The sequence below is a fragment of the Artemia sp. Qi Xiang Cuo genome, chromosome 13 (assembly GCF_049724085.1).
Source record: "Artemia sp. Qi Xiang Cuo chromosome 13, ASM4972408v1, whole genome shotgun sequence".
Taxonomy (NCBI): Eukaryota; Metazoa; Arthropoda; class Branchiopoda; order Anostraca; family Artemiidae; genus Artemia; species Artemia sp. Qi Xiang Cuo.
In genome coordinates, this window is record NC_142806.1 from 63,913,325 (window position 1) to 63,935,619 (window position 22,295).

General features: G+C 35.5%; 1 protein-coding gene and 1 long non-coding RNA gene across 2 annotated transcripts in view; one reads left to right on the forward strand and one right to left on the reverse strand.

Moving 5' to 3' along the window:
• The window catches only part of LOC148945543 (PDZ and LIM domain protein 3-like), a 128,980-nt gene extending 122,035 nt beyond the window's left edge, over positions 1–6,945 (reverse strand). Inside the window, exon 1 of the mRNA XM_089099140.1 lies at positions 6,818–6,945. Within this exon, the coding sequence (XP_088955266.1) occupies positions 6,818–6,880 (63 nt within the window). The 5' untranslated portion in view covers positions 6,881–6,945. The remainder of the gene's footprint in view (positions 1–6,817) is intronic.
• Positions 1–22,295, forward strand: part of LOC148945544 (uncharacterized) — a 105,062-nt gene that overhangs the window by 3,725 nt on the left and 79,042 nt on the right. The gene's annotated exons all lie outside the window — the stretch shown is intronic.

The following is a 22,295-nucleotide window of genomic DNA, read 5'->3' on the forward strand; positions in this document are numbered from 1 at the left end:
CAAATGAACACAATTACTGTGACAGTGTTTATTCAAATTATAAACCTTGGTTTAATCTAAATTTTATTTTTCATTCATCAATTTTTTTACTTAAGAACATTCACTTCATTTGACTATGCAATAGTTATAATGTACTCATAGGTAAATACAGTATTTAAACTATTTAGGATATGCTTTTCTGTTACCTTCTTCTGTTTTATTGCTTAATTAAGTTTTAAAGCAGCCAAAGTTTTATTACTCCAACGTTTTTGTCCAACGTTTTATTAGCAAGGGGCGCAAAGTCACTTGAAATAAGTCAATGGGCCCCAGAACCTATTAAATTTAATGGGAAATGGGTAAAAATTGGGGGAAGCTGGGGAAAATTTGCATTAAAGGACGGTGTGAAAATGACTTGCATCCTGCACAAAAATCTCAGGTAGGCCGATTGGGCTGCAGGTTAGATATCCCTATTCTAAAGCCTTATCCCTTATGCTACAGCCCTATGAGGATCACGGACATTCTATTCGTGACCATTTTTTAAAATAATTTGTTACAAAAAAATCATCATCTTCTTTCCGATGCGTTAACAACATCAAATTCCAATGTAATATATATGTCGCAGTGACAGTTTATTGACTCAGTATTTTAAATTTCCTGAAATTTCATAATCTTATCATTAGCCAACGAATCTAGGTGAATTTCCTGGATGTTTGGGTTCATTTATTCGCAAGCTTTTTGAGGGACCTTGACAAATCAAATCATTGAAGGCTATAGATCCTTTCCCAAACACCTGTTTATATTTAGAGCTGTATATCTGGATATCATCCAGGATGTACCAAAGAACCACAGTCAAGTTCTAGGACAAATAATTATCTTGCTGCTGGAACACAATGTAGAGTTAAGAACAGAAGTCGCTATATTTAATGTAGGCTAAAAACAAGAACAAGGGCTAGTTAAATAAAAGTTCAAGGTGTATTCACCCGGGTTCCGTTGTATCCCCCCCCCCCCAGAAAATTCCTGCCTTGGAAAATCCTCCCTGCGGAAGTTTCCCCAACTCCAAGAAATTCCCCCTGAAAATCCCCCTGGGAAAATTCATAGTATACCCCCGGGTATACTATGTTTTAAGTATTTAATGTTTTAGTGTGTTTAATCATCAATAGAGGTCACTATTGCTTTGAAAATGCGCTATTGCTTAGAGGTGCACCGTAAAAGATCAAAAATCGCGCAGAATTAAAATCCATAAAACAACAATGTCTCTCTCCGTCCATCTGAAATTCTGCAGTAAAAGCATTATTTAGAACTTATTAAAAAAAAATACTATTCATCGAAAACCTAGACTAAATAGTCAATTTTTGTCCTGAATTTGTTCAAAATCTATCCTAATAAGAACGACAACTGAAGCACAAAAGCTGCTGAGTTTGGATAACAACTTTTCTGAATGCTCTTTCGAAAGCTTAAACGTAATGAGAGAGGTGTTTAGGAGGGGCTGGTCTCCCCCGTATATGAAGTATTTTCTGTTGGTTTTAATGTCGCTAATTACTTTCAGTTTAGAAAAAAAACATGTTTTTATTTATTTATTTGTTGAATTGAAATAAAAAAAACAAACAATAACTAAACACGAGAGAAAAAAAAGTACGTTTCTTACAGATATTAAATAAAAAAACAATTTTTTTTAAACTGAAAGTAAGGAGCGAAATTAAAACTTAAAACAAACAAAAATTATTCCGTATATGAAAGGGGCTGCCCCCTCCTCAACGCCTCGCTCTTTACGCTAAAGTTTCTTATTGTTTTTAAAAATCAAGTTGCGAGACAGAGTCAAACTTTAGCGTAAAGAGCGAGGCGTTGAGGAAAGGACAGCATATACGGAATAAATTCATATTCGGAATAATTTCTGTTCGTTTTAAGTTTTAGTGTCGCTCCTTACTTTCAGTTAAAAAAAACTTGTTTTTTTCATTTAATTTCTGAACTTTTTTGAATTAATGCAGGTTTTTGTTTTGGCCCACGGTACATGAATAATTAAAACAACATTTATTTATTAATTTTACATTTTTTTTTTGGCTAAATGGATTTCTCGAAAGTTGTTTAATTTTATTTACGAACACTTTTATTAGGAATAAATATACGTAACTTACGAATTACTTACGTAACAAACTTCTATATTCGTGAAATTTCATTAGGTATATTAGGGGGTTTTCCTCGTAGTCAAACCCCCTCTTTACGCTAAAGTTCGAATTTTTTCCAATTCTTTAAGAATGACCCCTTAATCACAAAGGCCGTAAATTAGAATAAATATTTCTGATGAAAGTAATAAGAAAACTTTAGCGTAAAGGTTGAGGTATTGAGTAGGGGGTGAACCTAATCATATACGTAATAGTTTCTGGTCCTTTTAAGTTTTGATGTTGAAAAGTTTTCAGACGAAAAGTTTTTATGTTGAAAACTTGAATTTAAAAAAAATTAATTTCTGATCAATACTATATGTAAACATTGGGCAAAATTCATAACTTGCATCCCTTCCCCCGGGGACTGTGGGGAATTAAGTCATCCTCAAAGACATATTTATTATATTTTTCGACCATGCTGAACAAAGTGGATATCTAAAAATTTTTATCGGGAGACTTTGGGAATTAAAATGAGCGTGGGAGGGGGCCTAGTTGCCCTCCATTTTTTTGGTCACTTAAAAAGGGTACTAAAACTTTTAATTTCCGTTCGAATGAGCCCTCTCGCGATATTCTAGGATCACTGGGTCGATACGATCACCCCTGGGGAAAAAACTAACAAACAAACATAAAACAAATAAACACGCATCCTTGATCTTTTTTTTGGCAAAAACTACAAAATTCCACTTTTGCAGATAGCAGCTTGGTTCTCTGATATACTAAATTTGATAGTGTGATTTTCATTAAGGCTCTATGACTTTTAGGGGTTGTATCTCCTTTTTTCGAAAATAAGCTAAATTTTCTCAGGAGTGTAACGTTTGATGGGTAAAATTAAACTTGATGAAACTTATATATTTGAAATAAACATAAAAATCTAATTCTTTTGATGTATATATTGGTATCAAGATTCCGTTTTTTAGAGTTTCGGTCACTATTGAGCCGGGTCGCTCTTTAACTTACAGTTCGTTACCACGAACTGTTTGATTTCTGGCCTTACTTGGAATATAAAGTTCTGTTAATTTTTGGTTCTGACCTTGAGTTTGACTCCATGTTACTTAGATTCAAATTAAGAAAAACAAAACTAAATGAATATGCCCATTAAAGGTACTTCTGATGGCAACACATTCGGATATACCCCTCCCACACATTTGTTTGGGGGGAGTGTGTGAACACATTCCCGATCGCAAGGGGAGAATTAGCATCACGTACTGTAGTCGTGGGTGCTAGATCAACTTCAGGGGAAATAAAAAAAAAGAAAAGAAAAAACGCCTTTAAAAGGGCTTCGGATGGAAAAAAAAAACCTTCGGATGTATGCCCAGAGATCAGTTGATTTCCAATACTTTAATGTCCCAATACTTTGATGCCCAATACTTGAATATCATCTGTTGATACTCGATACTTTTCTAGGCACAGGATAACACCTTTTTAAAACTTTCTTTACTTAAGCTATTGCTTGCCTGTTTGGAATATGGAGTTCTGTCAAGTTTAAATTTGCTTGGTTCTGACTTAGAGTTTGACTCTATGTTAATTAAAATGAAACAAAATACAATAATATCACAAGCCTAGTCGATTTTTACAAATAAGATTGATTCTGCTCTTTTTATTTCGATCACTGGGTAAACATCATAATGTTTTCCTCCCTTAATTCAAAATTTTTGCAAAATTTCTCCCTTAATACAAATGAATGTGCATTGTCAGTTTAATATACATATTATGATATTTAGTAATCAAAATGTTAATATTATTTGATTTATTAAAGTTATAAAAGTAAAAACATTTATATTTTTTTTTCAGTAAAGTGCAAATTTCTTTCTGGCCTTGGGAAGGCATAGGAGTTTTGAGCCCAACTTATGTTAATTTCTGCTCGTTTTGAGTTTTACTCGGTTATTTATTGTAATTAAATAAAAATAAACAAGTTTTTTTTAACTGAAAGTAAGGAATGACGTTAAAACTTAAAACGAACAGAAATTATTCCGTATATGAAAGGGGCTGTCCCCTCCTCAACGCCTCGCTCTGTACGCTAAAGTTTTTTATTGTTTAAAAAAATAGAGTTGTAAGAAAGTCAAACTTTAGCGTAAAGAGCGAGGCGCTGAGGAAGGGACAGCCCCTTTCATATACGGAATAATTTCTGTTCGTTTTAAGTCTTAACGTCGTTCCTTACTTTCTGTTAAAAAAAAAATTGTTTTTTTATTTAATTTTTGAACGTTTTTGAATTAATGCAGTTTTTGATTTTGGCTCACCGTATATGAATAATTAAAAAAAAATTTGCATATTAGTTTTACTTTTATTTAGTTAAATAGCTTTCTCGAAACTTGTTTAATCTTATTTACCAACGTTTTTATTAGTAATAAATATACGTAACTTACAAAATAACTTGCGTAACGAACATCTATATTCATGTATTTTTAATACGTATATTAGGGGGTTCGCCCCCTAGTCAATACCTCGCTCTTTACGCTAAAGTTCGAAATTTGCCCCAATTCTTTAAAAATTACCTCTTAATAAAAAAGGCAGTTAATTAGAATTAATAGCTCTTATTAAGTAACTTAAAAATATTTTAAGTAAAGAGCGAAGTTCTAAATAGGGGGTGAACCCTATCACATACGTAATAATTTATGTTTGTTTTAAATTTTGATGTTGCTCCTTACTTTCGGTTGAAAAACTTGTTTTTTTTTTAATTTAATTTCTGATCTTTTTTTAAATAATGCTGGGAAATCCGATGCCCCTTTCATAGCAATATCCCGTCCCCCATGAAAACTTCTTTCATGGAAAGATCCTCCCATATAACCCCCGACCCACACCCCCCCACACTTCCAGAAAAAATCCCCCTTGAAAACGTCTGTATACTTCCCAATAACCAATACCATATGTTAACATCGGGTAAAGTTCATAACTTTCAGCCCTCCCCCCGGGGACTTCGGGGGATTAAGTCATCCTAAAAGACATAGTTATCATATTTTCGATCATGCTGAACAAAATGGCCATCTCAAAATTTTGATCTGGGGACTTTTGGAAATAAATGAGCGTGGGAGGGTGCCTAGTTGCCCTCCATTTTTTTGGTCACTTAAAAAGGGCACTACAACTTTTAATTTCCGTTAGAATGAGCCCTCTCACGATATTCTAGGACCGCTAGTCGATACGATCACCCCTGGGAAAAAAAAATAAACAAATAAACACGCATCCGTGATCTTTCTTCTGGCATAAATGCAAAATTCCACATTTTTGTAGAAAAGAGCTTGAAACCTCTAAAGTAAGATTCTCTGATACGCTGAATATGATGGTATGATTTTCATTAAGGTTCTATAACTTTTAGGGGATCTTTCCCCCCTTTTTTCGAAAATCAGCCAGATTTTCTCAGGCGTGTAACTCTTGATGGGTAGGACTAAACTTGATAAAGCTTATATATTTGAAATCAGCGTTAAAATTGGATTCTTTTGATGTATCTATTGGAATCAAAATCCCGTTTTCTAGAGTTTCGGTTACCATTGAGCCGGGTCCCTCCTTACTTACAGTTCGTTACCACGAACTGTTTGATTTCTGTTCGTTTTGGGTTTCATTTATTTATTGATGCTGACTTGTGGTAGTTTGACGCTTGGTAGATTATTTGATTTTATATTTACTCATTTTTTTAATGGAGTTCTTTACTTTTCTTTGAAAAACTTATTTTGTGGAAAAAGTTTTTTTAATTAATTTCTTAAAAGAGGTTATGTTTTACTCCAATTTTAGTACGGTGTGTAACTGGATGTAGATCGGGAATATTTTCTGAGGGAAAAAAGTATAGATATCCCTGAGGGGGCTGGGATAGCCCCCCGACCCGACCAAAATTCCTGCAAAAAAAAACACATCTTTAAAAAAAGATCTACATCCAAAATAGGGGTTTGAGACTAAGTTTTTGACTTCATACCTCTCCATCTTTTTTACTCGTAAGCAGGACCGTGTCCAGGGGGTTCCATGATTTGAACATCCCCCCCCCCCATAATCTTTGTCTGACTCACATCAAAGTAAAAAAAAAAATACATATAAACAAATTTTCGTTGTTTTCTATAAAGTTTTTTTGTTAACCCCCCCCCCCCCGAATAAAAATAACATCCACTTGAGCAACACTCATGGGTACTACTGCTTAGAACCTCCTTCAAATCTTGAGAACCACTTGGACAGAGCAAACTCCCTAAGAATCAGACTCTTAAGCCAATACTTGAAATTTATTTTCAAAGTTATGACAGATTATAAGCAGGGAAGGGGAGGGAAAATGTGCTTAAAATCTTCTTCCCAGACCCTTATTTTATATCTAGATCTGTCTAAGATAGTTTTATTTCCCTCGCAAAAATTTTTCCGAAGCCATGAAAATTCAACATACTGTTGGAAGTGAGGCAGAAGTTGATGCTTGAAAATCTTTCTGGGACCCTAATTCGCGCCTAAGCAATATTCTTGAATTGTCCTTCGCCACATTCAACAACTTTCCAAGTTAGGGGGAAGCCGTTAAACTACGATTTTATCAGAAATAGATTTTATAATGAGTGCAAGTATAGAAAAAGTGACTTGTAAAATATATTTGTAAAGTTATATATATATATATATATATATATATATATATATATATATATATATATATATATATATATATATATATATATATATATATATATATATATATATATATATATATGTAAATGGTGCCTTACCGACTCTGCATATTCATCCCTGTTTCTGGGTACCCTCCAAAATGACGGTCTATGATAAGACATTTTTAATATTTCACCGCCAAAACTGTTTTGAAAACGTATTTCTTCTTTAGTCGAGAATAGACTAATCTATCCCACAATGTTCCGGTGGGAACAAAATTTTTATGCAAAAATAAACATTGGACTTTTAGCCGTTTATAATTTGGCATTGAATACTTGGGGGAAGCTAATACCATTAGAAACCATTCATGAGAGGAGGGATTAATTTGTCAGAAAAGATTGGAACATGATTGATTACTATTTTATGTTTCCTTGTTTTATTTTCCTAGATCGATCATTATTTTTAAGGGCAGCAATAAGGGGCATGGGAGGGGGAGGGGTTGGCTGCCTTCCAATCACTCTGGATCTTTAAAGGGACACTAGAAAATAAATTTCCAATCAAATGGGGCCCCTCTGTAAGTAAGGATTTAACTATAAGTAACTATATGTAAGGAGTGATGCGGCTCAGTAGCAGTCAAAACTATAAAAAAAAAGCCTGGCTAACAACGGATACATCAAAAGAATCGAATTCTGATACTTATTCAAAATATATAAAATTCATCAAGTTTAATGATACCCATCAAAAGTACGAGCCTGATAAAATTTACCTTACTTTTGAAAGAGAAAAAACAACCCCAAAAGCAGTTGATTTTATTGAAAATAACACCATCAGATCCATCATATCAGAAAATCCTGCTGTAAGGGTTTCAAGCTCCTACATACAAAAATGTAGAATTTTACATTTTTTTTGCCAGAAGAAAGATCACTGTTGTGTGTTTATTTGTTTTTCTTTTGTATGTTTTTCCCAGGAGTGATCACAAACAGTGATGCTAGACGATCAAGATAAGGCTCATTTGATCGGAAATCAAAAGTCCTAGTACACTTTTTAAATGACCAAAAATACTGGAGGGCGGCTAGCCTCCTTTCAAGCTTTACTTTCCCCCCAAAGTCGGCCGATCAAATTTTTAGGTAACCATTTTGGTCGACATGGTTGAAAGATTTAATAACGTAGCCTGCAGTTATTAGTCCGTAAGTTCAAAAAGTATCAGTCATTAGTTCAAAAGATAAACTCACTGTTTACATATAGTATTGGCTATTGGAAAATATACAGATATGTTCGGGGGGTATTTATCTGGCTTGGAGGGGGGCACGTGGGAGTTAAATTTCACTGATGATCTGTTGTTGGCAAAGGTTATTTTCCTTGGAGGGGGAGTCGGATTTCCTGGCATCAAAATAGAAACCTTAACAAACCTTAACAAAATAGAAATTATCAAATATATCAGGGAGGTTGCCCCTCCTCAATACATTGCTTTTTACGCTATTTTCTTTTTAATTTTAAAAGAGCTTATTATTCTAATCAAATAGCCGTTTTTTTTCAGGAGTCATTCTTAAGAAATTGGTAAAACAGGGGAAATATAAGCATATAAACCTTACATGCCCCCAGGGCATAACTTACAACCCTTGCCCTGAGGGCTGTGTGTCATCCTCAAAGACATAATTTTCAGACTTTTCAACTACGATGAACAAAATGGGTATCTCAAAATTGTTATTGGAGGTTTTGGGGAAATGGCGGGCGTGGTAGGGTGTTAGTATTCCTCCAATCACTTTAGATTATAAAATCGAAATTTTTGACTATTAAATTTCCAATCGAATGAGCCCTTTTTGAAGTTTCTACGACAACTCTTTCTATAAAACCTTATATGCATCCAGTGCATAACTTACAACCCTTACACTGAGGCCTCGGGGGGGGGGGAGGGGTTACCATCCTCAAAGACCTAACATCCAAGAGTTTTATATACGTTAAACAAATTGGCTATCTAAAAATTTTGATTGGATGTGTTTGGGGAAAAGGTGGGCGTGAGAGGGGGGTTAGTTGCCCACTAATCACTTTCGACTATTATAAAGGGCACTAACCCTTTCAATTTCCAATAAAATGAGCCCTTTTGAATTTTTTACAACATCACTATCTATAAAAACCTCATATGCCCCCAGGGCACGACTTATCACCCTTGCCCTGAGGGCTCTGAGAGGGTTATCATCCTCAAAGACCCAATTTCCAAAACTTTTAACTACGTTGAAAAAATTGGCTATCTCAAAATTTTTATTGGATGTGTTTGGGGAATTGGTGGGTGTGAGAGGGGGTTTAGTTGCCCTGCAATAACTTTCGACTATTAAAAAGGGCACTAGCCCTTTGAATTTCCAATCAAATAAACCCTTTTTCAAGTTTCTACGAAAGAACTTTCAATAAAGACTTTATATGCCCCCAGGGCATAACTTACAATCCTTGCCCTGAGGGCTGTGATGGAGTGTCATACTCAAATATATAATTTCCGGACCTTTCAACTACTTTAAACAAAATGGCTATCTCAAAATGTTGATTGGATGTGTTTGGATAAATGGTGGGCGTGGAAGGAGTGTTAGATGTCTTCCAATCACTTTCGACTATTAAAAAGGGTACTAGATGAGCCCTTTTTGAAGCTTCTATGACAATACTTTCTATAAAAAACTTTATATGCCACAGGCAAAAACTTGCAGCCCTTGCCCTGAGGGTTGGGGGGGGGGGGGGGTTATTATCCATAAAGACCTAATTTCCAGAACCTTCAACTACGTTGAACAAAATGGCTATCTCAAAATTTTGATTGCATATGTTTGGGGAAAAAGTGGGCGTGAGAGGGGAATGAGTTGCCCTCGAGTCACTTTCGACTATTAAAAAGGGCACTAGCTTATTTGAATTTCCGATCGAATGAGCCCTTTTTGAAGTTTCTACGACAAAGCTTTATATAAAAACCTTATATGCCCCCAGGGTTTAACTTACAACCCTTGCCCTGATGGTTGTGGGGGAGTGTCCTCCTCAAAAACATAATTTCTGTGTGGCAATCAACTGCGCTAAACATCTCAAAATTTTGATTGGATGTATTAGGGGAATTGGTGGGTGTGGAAGGGGTGTTAGTGGCCTTCCAATCACTTTCAACTATTAAAAAGGGCACAAGCAACTCCAATATCCAATCAAGTGAAACCTTTTCGAAGTTTCTACGACAAATCCTTCGATACAAAGTGCCCAGGTCTAGAAAAAAAAATACATTGTTCCAACATCGTTCTTTACTTAGGCAGCGCGATTGTGCTGCCTTTGAAAATATCCCTAGATACCAATTTTCCCGAAAAAATATGAAGCCATTTTTGAGAAATAGAATCAGTATATACATCCACAATTATTGCCATATATATATATATATATATATATATATATATATATATATATATATATATATATATATATATATATATATATATATATATATATATATATATATATATATATATATATATATATATATATATAAAAATATATATATATATATATATATATATATATATATATATATATATATATATATATATATATATATATATATATATATATATATATATATATATATATGGACCTCAATGGCCCAAATGACCGGAAAGCTTTCATAGACAGTTTCTGTGAAAACACACAGACGACACACAAAGCTTTCATAGACAGTTATATATATATATATATATATATATATATATTTATATAAGGAGCTCAATGGCCCAAATGACCGGAAAGCTTTCATAGACAGTTTTTGTGAAAATACAAATGATATGAGTCAACTTTACAATTCTCAAAATGAATGAAAATTAGTGGTCAGGTTAGAAGCTGTAGCAATGAAAATCATTGAGGAAGCAAAATCTTCCACACCCGATCTTAAAATTGCTGTTCAAGAGCCCCTGCGTAGAGCTGTGCTCCGAAATGTCCATGAGGATATAAACTGTGAAGGACTAAAAAATCTAATCCCGAATAGTACGAAGACTGAACAGTGCGGAAAATCCCGTTCTTTCAAAGTGTATTTTAACACTCTTAGTGAGCTCCAACAATTTCTGAGTGATTCGGTGATTATTGGCTACGAGCATCTACCTGCTGATCCGTTTAAATTCTTGCCAAGACGATGCTATAACTGTCACAAAATCGGTCATCTGGATTCCCAGTGTACGGCTTAACCTGTATGCTCTAGATGTGACTCAAGTTAACATCGTTCTACGCGAGATGAACCATGCAGACAGCCGACATTCTGCGTTGAATGCAAAATCGGCAGTCACACGTGTTACAGTGTAAAATGTCCCTTAAATAGTAATCCACAAAAGAAATGATATCTGAAGCTTCTGCAGTTAAATGTTTATCGTGGAACATTAATGGCTCGTTCACGAATAAAATTCCGATCTTAGATGTTGTTTTTTAGCAAAATGAAGTTGTCTGTTTACAAGAACACTTCGTCACAAGCCGCAGTAAAAGTATTCTTAGTTTTAATAGTTCAGTATCGGTTTATTCTGTTTCAGCAAAGCAGCTAAGTAGAAAAGGGCGACCCTCCGGCGGTATTGCCACTTTTTTTATTTCGACTATAAGATCTAGTGTATTTGAAGTCAATGATAATTTTCTGGCGATTCGTGTTGAGGGCTGTGTTTTTATTAATGTATATTTGCCTACGAATTACCATGATCAGCGTTTGGGGCGCGCTTTTAATTGTTCTAGTGATAAACTTGGCCAGCGTATTAAATGTATTAGATAGCTGAGCCTTCAATGTATATTAGTTTGTGACTTCAATTGCGATTTCAATGAACTGTTCTTATCCACGTCTTCATGTTCTATGTTGTTGCTTAGTATTTTTGGAGACCAGTTTGACCTCAAGTGCAAATATTTAAATTTTACACATGTACACACCTCAATGTCCACATCAGATCTCGATCACGTCGTTGCGTCCCCAAATCTCAGGATTTCGCCTGTCAAGGTTGTGCTTGATTTTCAGCTGTCTGATCACTTATCAATACTGTTCTCAGCCGATATTCTTTGCCACAGCTCAGATACACAAACACAAACAACTTCAAAAACACCTCCTAGGTCTCGCCGTGATTGGCGTAAAATTTACCCTGTTTTATTTCAAGAAGAAGCCGCCAGAGTCCTTAGTAAGATCCGTGTCTCTTTCCATCTTCTCTCTGGATTAACTGGTCTTTCAAGGGAGGAAACACAACTATCAGTTGACTTTTATTGCGCAGAAATTGGCCGTACCCTTTGCTGTGCTGAAAGAGCTGCCGTCCCACTCAGTAGACCTCGTCATCATACCCTTCCTGGCTGGTCTGAAAATCCAGATTTAGCGGATACCCATTCTAAGTCTAAATTTTGGCTTCAACTTTGGGTTTTTGTGGACGACCCCGTTCGGGGGTAGTCAATTCAATCCGCCTGCTCACAAAAAGAAAATTCGCAAAGGAGCTAAAAGCTCACAGAAAAAAGATGATTGATATCGAATCTACACGGGCCATAATTAATCCTTCTCTCCTTTGGCGTTTTCTGTCCTCTAAAAGCGATGAGTCTTCATCCGCATCTTCAATCCCTGATTCTGAATGTTATGCATATTATGGGTTAGAACTTTTACCTCCTGATCCAGCCCTCAACAAAAGATACGACGCTGAGTTGGACGACTTCTTAGATAGTTGTCCTTAGAGTGATTATCTTGTAACGGAGGGAGCTGTATGTAGGGCCATCACTCACCTAAAACCTAAACAATCTTTTGGGATTGACGGGATCAGTGCACTCCATCTAAAAAGTGGTGGGCCCGCTCTCATTAATCATGTAACCCTCCTAATGCAGATTATCCTCATTCAGGGTATTGTCCCAACCACTTTCTCAATTGGAGATCTTACGCCAGTTCCTAAAAAAGGAAAAGTTACCATGCAATGCTCCTCTTTCCGTCCAATCACGGTTGCTACCACTCTCTGCAAGTTATTTGAACTTTTATTCGTAGATGAGTTTGAAAAACTGTGTTGTGGTCCACCAAGACAATTCGGTTTCCAACGCGGCATTGGTTGTGCGGAAGCGCTCCATGTCATTGCATATGCACTCCTGGATGCCCACAAATCAGGAGAAAGTCTAGCGATCGGGGGCTTAGACCTGCAGAGAGCGTTTGATTCATTGATTCATGCACGTATGTTGCTAAAATCAGCTAAAAAAGGAGTGAACTCAAATATCATCCGGGCTTTCCGTGATATTTATTCTCACCTTCGCGTGCGACTCAAGCTCCCTCCCGATAAAGGCCTTCCGCCAGCCCCACGGTCAGCTTTGATACCAGTCCGTAAAGGTACGTACGTACGTACGTATGACGGTACTAGACCCTTAAGATCCAAACCGGTGGTGCTGATCTCCGTTTCGTGGCCCTTCAGCCAGGAAGTGCAATGAGGGGCGAGGAGCTAGCCATTCTGTGGTTTCGCTCACCCTTCCTGCTTACCCTCCACAGATTTATCCAGGTGCCAATTTACAGTTGGATTGACTCTGGCTAAGCTTACAGGGTCACACCACTGACCCACGTCCCAAACCAAGAAACTGGCCACGCCAGGGATCGAACCCGTGCCCCTTGGACAAAGAAATCTCAACCCAGCGCAGTCCGTAAAGGTGCCCGTCAGGGAGCAGTTTTATCCCCCAATTTCTTCAATAAATACATTATTGAACCTCAAGACAGCTGTCCTTCATCATGCATTCTCAGTTCCATTGAGATCTCCCTAGTATGCTATGCCGATGACACGCTGAATCTCAGCCGGACGCTTAACCGCCTTTCAGAAATATTCTCATGTCTGCAGTCCAACTACGAGAAAGTCGGTCTGAGATTTAACTCCCAAAAGTCGGAAGCTTTGTTTTATAATTGGAAGAATGACCCTCCTACTAATATCACACTAGGTGATTGCTCAGTAAAACAAGTTGATAAAATAGTATATCTGGGGCTTCCAATAGGTTCTTCATTGCAGCATACCCGTTCCCTCCTGATCTCACATCTTGAACAGCGAATATCCAGCTCCTATGCTTTGATCGTTGAATGCACTCTGAGCTTTAACCGTCCACTACTGGCAAGTATTTACAACGCTACCACTGTGCCACATATATTATATGTGACCCCTTTCTGGAATTTATTGGAAAAACGTGAAAAGCCTAAAATCCGCTCTTTATTTTTCCATTTTGCCAAGTACTTACTAAAATTGCCACTTTGGACAAAAAATAGTTTTCTGGTTCGGCAGTAAAACCTAGCGGACCCAAATCTAGCTGTTGAGACACTTATTAGCCGGCAAAAAACAAAGCCAGCAATTCTAAAACACAAGTGGGCAAGTTTGCTTGTTTAATTTTTCCCTCTTGTTTCCCTTTTTATTTTTTATTTATTTTTTTTTTTCTCCTTTCAAAAGTTGTTGTCTTTGTTGCTGTTTTCGAAGTAGTTGTTGTTCATGTTGTAATCTTTGAGTATTATATCTTTCAGTTTACACTTTTCGTACTTTTTTGTATACTATTTAAGAAGTTGTTGCTTTTGTTGTTATTATTATCGTTTTGTTTCCTCTTTTCGTATTTTTGTATACTCTGTCATTGTACATTTATTGTATACGACGGGTTTTCAATATAGATTATATTATTATTATGTATATATATATATATATATATATATATATATATATATATATATATATATATATATATATATATATATAATTATTGCCAATTATCGCCAATTATATTGCCACAATTATTGCCATATATATATATATATATATATATATATATATATATATATATATATATTTATATATATATATAAATATATATATATATATATATATATATATATATATATATATATATATATATATATATATATATATATATATATATATATATATATATATATATATATATATATATATATATATATATATATATATATATATATATATATATATATATATATATATAAAAAAAAATAAATTAAATACAATAATTTCAAAAAAAAAAAAAAAAAAAAAAAAAGATAAAAAAAAAAATAGAAATAGAAATAGATAGATAATAAAATATATATATATATATATATATATATATATATATATATATATATATATATATATATATATATATATATATATATATATATATAGTGTGTGTGTGTGTGTGTGTGTGTGTGTGTGTGTGTGTGTGTGTGTGTGTGTGTGTGTGTGTGTGTGTGTGTGTGTGTGTGTGTGTGTGTGTGTGTGTGTGTGTGTGTGTGTATACGGATATTTATTACTTAGTCTTAATAACTTTGGACTTAATAAAGCTAAAATAGTGAAAACCTTTAAAATGGCCTTTGTTTTCAGTAATGGCAAATCATGCTCTGGTCTTCAGAGGGCAGGGGGGGCAACCCTAATCTTCTTTGTTTCTACTTGTTTTGAGTTTGTCTCGATTATTTATTGTAATTTCGGTTCGTTTTGGGCTTCGTTAATTTATTGATGTTTATCTGTGGTAGTTTTGAAATTGGAAAATTATTTATTGTAATTTCTGTTCGTTTTGGGTTTCATTTATTTATTGATGGGGATGTGTGGTAGTTTTGAAATTGGAAAATTATTTGACTTTTTTTTTAATTTAATGTAGCTCTTTACTTTTGTTAGAATAGCTTATTTTGTGAAAAAGTTTTTAAATAAGATCCTAATCGTTTTTGTGGAGATAGTCTTTTTTCATTGGAAAATAAATAATCTAGGAAACGTGGGAAAAAAGGGGTCAACATCAAACAAATTGCTATACAAAGGATTCTTTCACTACCCACCCAAAAAATATGTACTGATTCCGAATCTAAAAACTTTACTATTCTAGCTATTTCTCAAGTTTGATTTTTTAAAGGTTGAATTTGAGGTTGAGGGAAAACTGTTGACTGAATAAATACCAGCAAATGTGATCAGGTATGTCATTTTTAAGATTTTCACAGAGATTCATAGGACAGTGGTAAAGTATATCATTTCACAGAGATTCATTGGACAGTGCTAAAGCTATTCAAAAATTTGGCCTTCTTCTTCGCTTTCATCGTCTTCATGGTTTCTGGCAGCAGCTGTTTTACAGTTAGAATAGCATATTCCTTTACAATTGCCACAAGCCCAGGTACATTTTAAGCCATGCTTTTTGCAAGAACATCGCAGCATCGAACACTCGTTTTTACAATTACAGGGGAACACTGAGAGAAGAGAAGGCGGTGCCGGTGATCTATCTGAACACACAGGTTGTAATTCTTCTTGCCGTACAATCCAACAAAACTCCAAAGCATCCAGTGGACACTCAACATTTTGCTGTGATTGTACTTGGAAATATGCTCGAAGTGAATGATACTTGCAAGCATTTCTTGTTGGTGGGAGTGTTTTTGCCTCTGCATACTTCCCAAAACTTTCAACTTTTTAAAAGAATTTCCTGAAGTGGACTGGTCAAGACGTGCTTCATTTACTGCAGCCTTAAACAATATAAGCATCGCCTTCTCTCCAACTTTGCTAATGTCGTCTTTAGTAGAAGCTAAATGTAGGAATAGTCCGGTGATATCCTGGAAGTTTTTCTTCTTTTTCGCTTGGTTAAGTGGTGTAAATTTTCCAAGGGCATAAATTCACGAAGTTGAATAACATCCGATACAGGCATGGACGAAAAGAATTTGGTCACAAAAGGTATCACCAGGTTTTAGTTTAGCTACCAATATATCCCAAATTCGGCCTCTAGTTTTCCGTGACTTTGACTCGGAAAAGAAAACATCGCTTTACAGTCTCGCTTCGTCTGGTGCAGTAAAAGGACTAGCAACTCCATATCTTCTCCTATTAAGACAGTGGGTCGGAGTTCTACCTGCTCTACCACAGTCATCACAATCGTAAACAATTTCTGAGACCACACTGGCTAATCATGACAAAACAATAAAAAACTGTAAAGAAGAAAAAACGAGGATAGAAACAGCCAGTGAAAAAAACTCAGATTACAATGTAAATGTTTAGGTAAGGACTTCGCTTGACCATTCTCAGCGCAGAATAATAGAAAAATACCGATAAAAATCCGAAGATAATATAAAAAAACCTTAAAATAAACACAAAAACTAAATTGGAAGAACCTCTTGAAGTAACGGTGAAATGGTAACTGAACTAAAATTCAATACTGAATGGCAATTCAATCTTTCAATTTGTTTACAGTATTTTTAAAAGCCAATCGGTTCCCAGGTAAGATATGATCACAGATTCTGTTAGGTTGTAAAACATGATTTTTTTTTATTGACATAAAAACGATCAGAACTAATAAGTTAATTATAAATGGGGATTAGATAAGTTTCTTCAGTGTCTCTACTGAGGGTTATCCTTTGGTTTATGTGCTTTTTTATTTCAACTGCCTCCCTAAAAACTTTCATGGGACCTTTAACGGGGCAATAATGGAGGTGTTATCAAGTAAAATGAAATGTTGCAGATTGTCCCAAACATGTTAAGCCAAGGCAGAATCAAAAGTCTCAAGGCTTTGGCGTAGCCCCGAATGGGGATGGTTTTATCTTTGCCGTTGTTGAAAAAGCCCTGTATTTGATCAGAATTTTTAAAGGTGACATTAAGGTTTTTTTTTTTTTATAATTCTTTTGAACGAGAATATGTTTTTCTGCAGAGAATCTGCTGAATGGTATTCGATGCACATATCATTTTCATGATTTTCTGCCAACCAGAAGCTTGCAACAGATACTCAGCGGCTACTAAGAAGCTCATTCTAACGTTAAACTGTGCCAAGACTAAGACTGTGCGTTTAAAAGTACTTTGTATTGAATTAAACCTCTATGATATTCACTGATTCCCAGTGAAGTGGCTAATCAATTGTCAGAACTGGCACGGTGCCGTATTTCTCACACTGGGCATTCTCGAAATGAAGGGTAGCATAAATACAGGTCGGATCAACCGGGCTAGGATCAATAATCAGCCTAAAGATCACCGAGATCTTTCTAGGGTAAACCGATGGTTCATTGAAGGGAAAAATAGTCAGTAGTGTTTGTTGCCAACTTAGGATGGGGACGCGGGACTGTCTTGAAATCTTCCACAAAAGAGACAGATTGCGCGAAGGATCTGGTGCAAAAAGCCTCGGTAGTTTCTGATATAGGATGGAAGGCTTGCTAATTGAATTTCTGCAGTACAGAATAGGTTTTTCTTCCAACTTCAGTATCCCTGTCACTCTCACTGTTTTTCGTCGATTGAGCGTTTGTGACGACTTAAGTCGTGGCATAACTGCAACTAACAGTCCTATAGCGTCGATCGTGTTGTTTCCATCGATCGTTGTTGCGATGCAATCCGCGTTGTCAGCAACGTGACGCATACAGAACATGGCTGGCAACCCCTATTTTTCAATTTTTGAAGACACTGAAGCATTTAACTCAAATAATCTGGTCTCGTAGCAGGATGAACAGAACTCCACAGTGCTGAGATTATCAACTAGGTTACGGCCTCCTTGCTGATGATGAACGTTGACAGCGAGTACTACTTGAAGGTGAAGTTTAAAGGCCCTAGGTCGAGTGACTTGCATGATGCTTTGGCCAATGGCAGCTGTTTTCAGTTTAGTATTTTTGCCCACGAACAAGTTTTCCAGGAAGAACTTCAAAGTCTGGGGCAGGTAGTTCAAATTTTTTTCGAGATTTTTCAGGCTGTCTTTCTCAACATACCTAGTCATATCTTGAGGGATATATTTTATGTCACTCCTCAGCCATTATGTCACTCATAAAAATGTTCATTATCTGCAATCACCACTCCATTGCAAAACCTCTTCTTGACGAGATTCTTCCTGTAAAATTGGCTATAAATAGGCTCTTCCCAATTGCAGAAAAAGTCACTAATCGTGTTGACCAAATCACGAACTGTTAACTGTCCGTCATCATTGGCTTCAAATAACCGCGTGACCTATTTAAATGCTTGCCCTTTGATTCATGTTTACTCTCCTACCTCTCTTTGTTTTGAGTTCGTCAGTCAGATTTCCTGCATGTTTCAAAGGGAGGATGTTGCCAGATGCAAAGTTTCAGTAACTTGTTCTGTGGTATAAAACGTCTGCTGCATGCGGATCAAAAATCGCTGTTAGAATTCAGCCGTGAAATTTCTCAGACCAGTGATCATTTCGCTTTTGACAAAGTGCCGCCAGTATCTCACCGAACTCTGTTGTACGAACGCGAAAACTGTTTTATTTCTTGTGAGTCTTCTCGAAAACCACTCTGTTCGAACAAATTAATTAATCGGTTTTGAAATCGAATTGTTCTGTCAGGCGAGTTGAACTCCTGCTCTGGGACTCATTTTGCTTAACTAAGAATCGAAAGTGCTGGTCAGTGGTCTTTGCATTTGTTTAACAACATCAGCATGACTTCTGAAAACAATCCTCCCCAACAGTTATCGAATCAGTTTGTTTTCACTTTTTACTTGATTCGTCTATGCTTCTCAATCCTACTTCAGTTATAAAAACGTTCTTGTCCACTTCGAGTGTTTTTTTGTGTGTTACAGATGAAACAAATCATCATTCTAGACCAGAATTGCTTATCTGAAAATTGGAAAAACTTGAATTAAAATTGTTTGGAAAAATCATAGGCAGCGCCATCGCGCTGCCTAAGTAAAAAACGATGTTGGCACAATGTATTATTCAGGGCAAGGGTTGTAAGTAATGCTTTGGGGGCATATAAGGTTCTTATCGAAAGCGTTGTCGTAGAAACTCCAAAAAAGGCTCATTCGAATGGAAATTCAAGGCTCTAGTGCCCTTTTTAATAGTCGAAATTGATTAGAGGGCAACTAACTACCCTCTCACAACCACCTTTTCCCCAAGCACATCCAATCAAAATTTTAAGATAGCCATTTTGTTCAACGTAGTTTAAACGAAACTCAGAGAAGAGAGAAAGTAACAAAATGAAAAATAAAATCAAAAAGGGTGAAAAAACGACGATTTTGTCAGCCAGCGAACCATGAAGAAGACAAAATATAAGCAAATATTTCGACAAGGACCACCGCCAAGTCGTCCTCAGTGCTAAACAAAAACAAAAAAGAGAATAAAAAAAAAACGATAATCTAACCATTCGAAGTTTCCTGTACAAAGACAGAATAGACACTGAATAAAAAACCAGGCAGGAATCAATGAAAATAAAATTTACCAAGATGATTGTGGAAGGATCTTTCGTCTTGCATTAATTTTGGCTGGTCTACAATTTCGGTTTTCATTAGATATGCAAATAGGTTCTTTTAAGTTTTTTCGGGTGAAAATATTGATAGAGTCCTTCAATATTAAACTGTCGTAAATTGGGCTTAATGAAATATCTCCAGTATCTCTATTTATTGATAAATTTTGGTTAATATATTTTTTTATCTCAATTAACTCCTTAAAAGTTTGTGGTACGACATTAACAGTTGATATTAAAGTTGCCTCGTCAAACAAAACTAGATGGGTCGGGTTTACGAAAATATGCGAAGCCAATGCCGAATCAAAGTTGTCATTGTTATTTTTTAATCTCAGGGACTTATCTATTGAAATTTTGTGCTCATGCAAACGTTCACCTAGTTGTTGATGGGTTCTACCAATGTAAAATTTTCCACAAGAACACGGGATTCTGTAGACACCACTACCCAGTACAGGGTCTGTTTTATCCTTTCCCGAGTGAAAAAAATGTTCAATCCTGTGTTTGTGTCATAAATACACATAAATTTTATGTTTTTTGTATAATTTTCTAAGTCTATCGCAAAGTTGCGGTATTTACGGTGAGTCAATGAAAGTTTTTTTCTCACGAGCCGTATTCAATGAATATTTGGGAACTTGATTACTCTGTCGTTCGGTTATCTTTTTTGATAGTATAAATAAAAAACTTTAAGTTAGTGTGATTGTATCAACATTGAAAAAAAGAATATCATTGACATAATTTAGTTCAGAATTTATATGATTACTGGAACAAATTTTTAAAACTCTGTCGACTAAAGAGATTATTACCACTCTTTTTACAGAAGTAGGGTGATGGGAAGAGAAATGTAGATATCGATCATTATGAGTCGGTTTTCTATATATAGAAAATTCAAGACCAGGATTAGTTTTTATAATCAGAACATCTAAGAAAGGCAGCTTACCTGAATCTTCGAGCTCCATTGTGAACTGGAGATTCGAATCAATAGAGTTCAAATGTGCCAAAAAAATCTCTTAGAGAGTCTTGTCCATGTTCCCAAACAGAAACGATATCATCAACAAAACGAAACCAGATGGAGTGTTTTAAGTGGAAACTATTCAAAGCAGACTGTTCTATGAAATCCATGTAAAAGTTTGTAAAATAAGGAGACAAGACAGTGCCAAGGGATAAGCCCATTATATGCAGATAACATTTGTTTTGGAATTTAAAAAACCAGGAGTGCGTGTTGCAATTACGAACCGGGTTAATTATAGTGTTCATTTCCAGTAATTTGTAATACTAAATAGTTGAATTTTATTAGAATTTTCTTTGTAAGTCCTGATCACATTTATGAACATCTCATGAAGTGTACATAGAAACTGCATCAAAACTAGATAAAACGGTATTTTCTGTTGTACTTTGATTTTTTAACTTCTCAACAAGATCTATGGAGTTTTTAATATAGGATTTCTGTGTGCTTAAAAGAGGCTTAAAAATTGTGGTTAAGAAACTTCTTATACCCGTAGCTGGAGAACTATAGCATGCTACAATTGGACGTAACGGGATATGTTTCTTATGGATTCTAGGTAGACCATAAAACTGAGGGGCTGAACAGCCTTTGGGGTAAAATTTTCTGTGCATTTGATGATTTATTAGTGTCGTGTCTATTAACATTCATCATTCAGTTCTCAAATTCCTTGTGTATTTGTCAATGGGATCAAAATTTATTTCTTTGTAAATATTTTTATAAATTAAAAGGGTGTTAACTTTTAATTCATAATCTGCAAAATTCATAATAACAAATGTGTTTACTTTGTCCGCTTTCGTAATGACTGTGTTTTTATCATTATTTTAATTTCGGATGGTTTCAATTTATTCCATTTATTGAGTTAAAAGTGACTAAGATGGAAAATAATAAAAAATACTCTTTACAATATCACCTCTAAGTAGGTCTAGATTTTCGACTTTACCATGAGAGCTCAAAATAACAGACTCCACGCCCGTAATAATTTCTGAAGTATTTACGTGTGTTTGAGCCATTGCAAATTTTGGTCCTTTTGAAAGAATACTTAGTTCCTTGGATGTAAATACCTTAGAGGATAAATTTTCCAAAGGAGGACCAGGACAAAATCTAGGAATGTATTTACGTAGTTTAAAATTTTGGAAATTAGGTCTTTGAGGATGACAACCCTCCCCCCCCCCACACAACAGCCCTCAGGGCACGGGTTGTAAGTTATGCCTGGGGGCATATAAGGTTTTTACAGAATGCGTTGTCGTAGAAACTTCAAAAAGGGCTCATTCGATTGGAAATTGAAATGGCTAGTGCCCTTTTTACTAGTCGAAAGTGATTGGATGGCAACAAACACCCCTTACACGCCCACCATTTCCCCAAACACATCTAATCAAAATTTTGAGATAGCCATTTTCTTTAACGCATTTTAAAGTTCAGGGAATTATACCTTGGAGCGGGATAC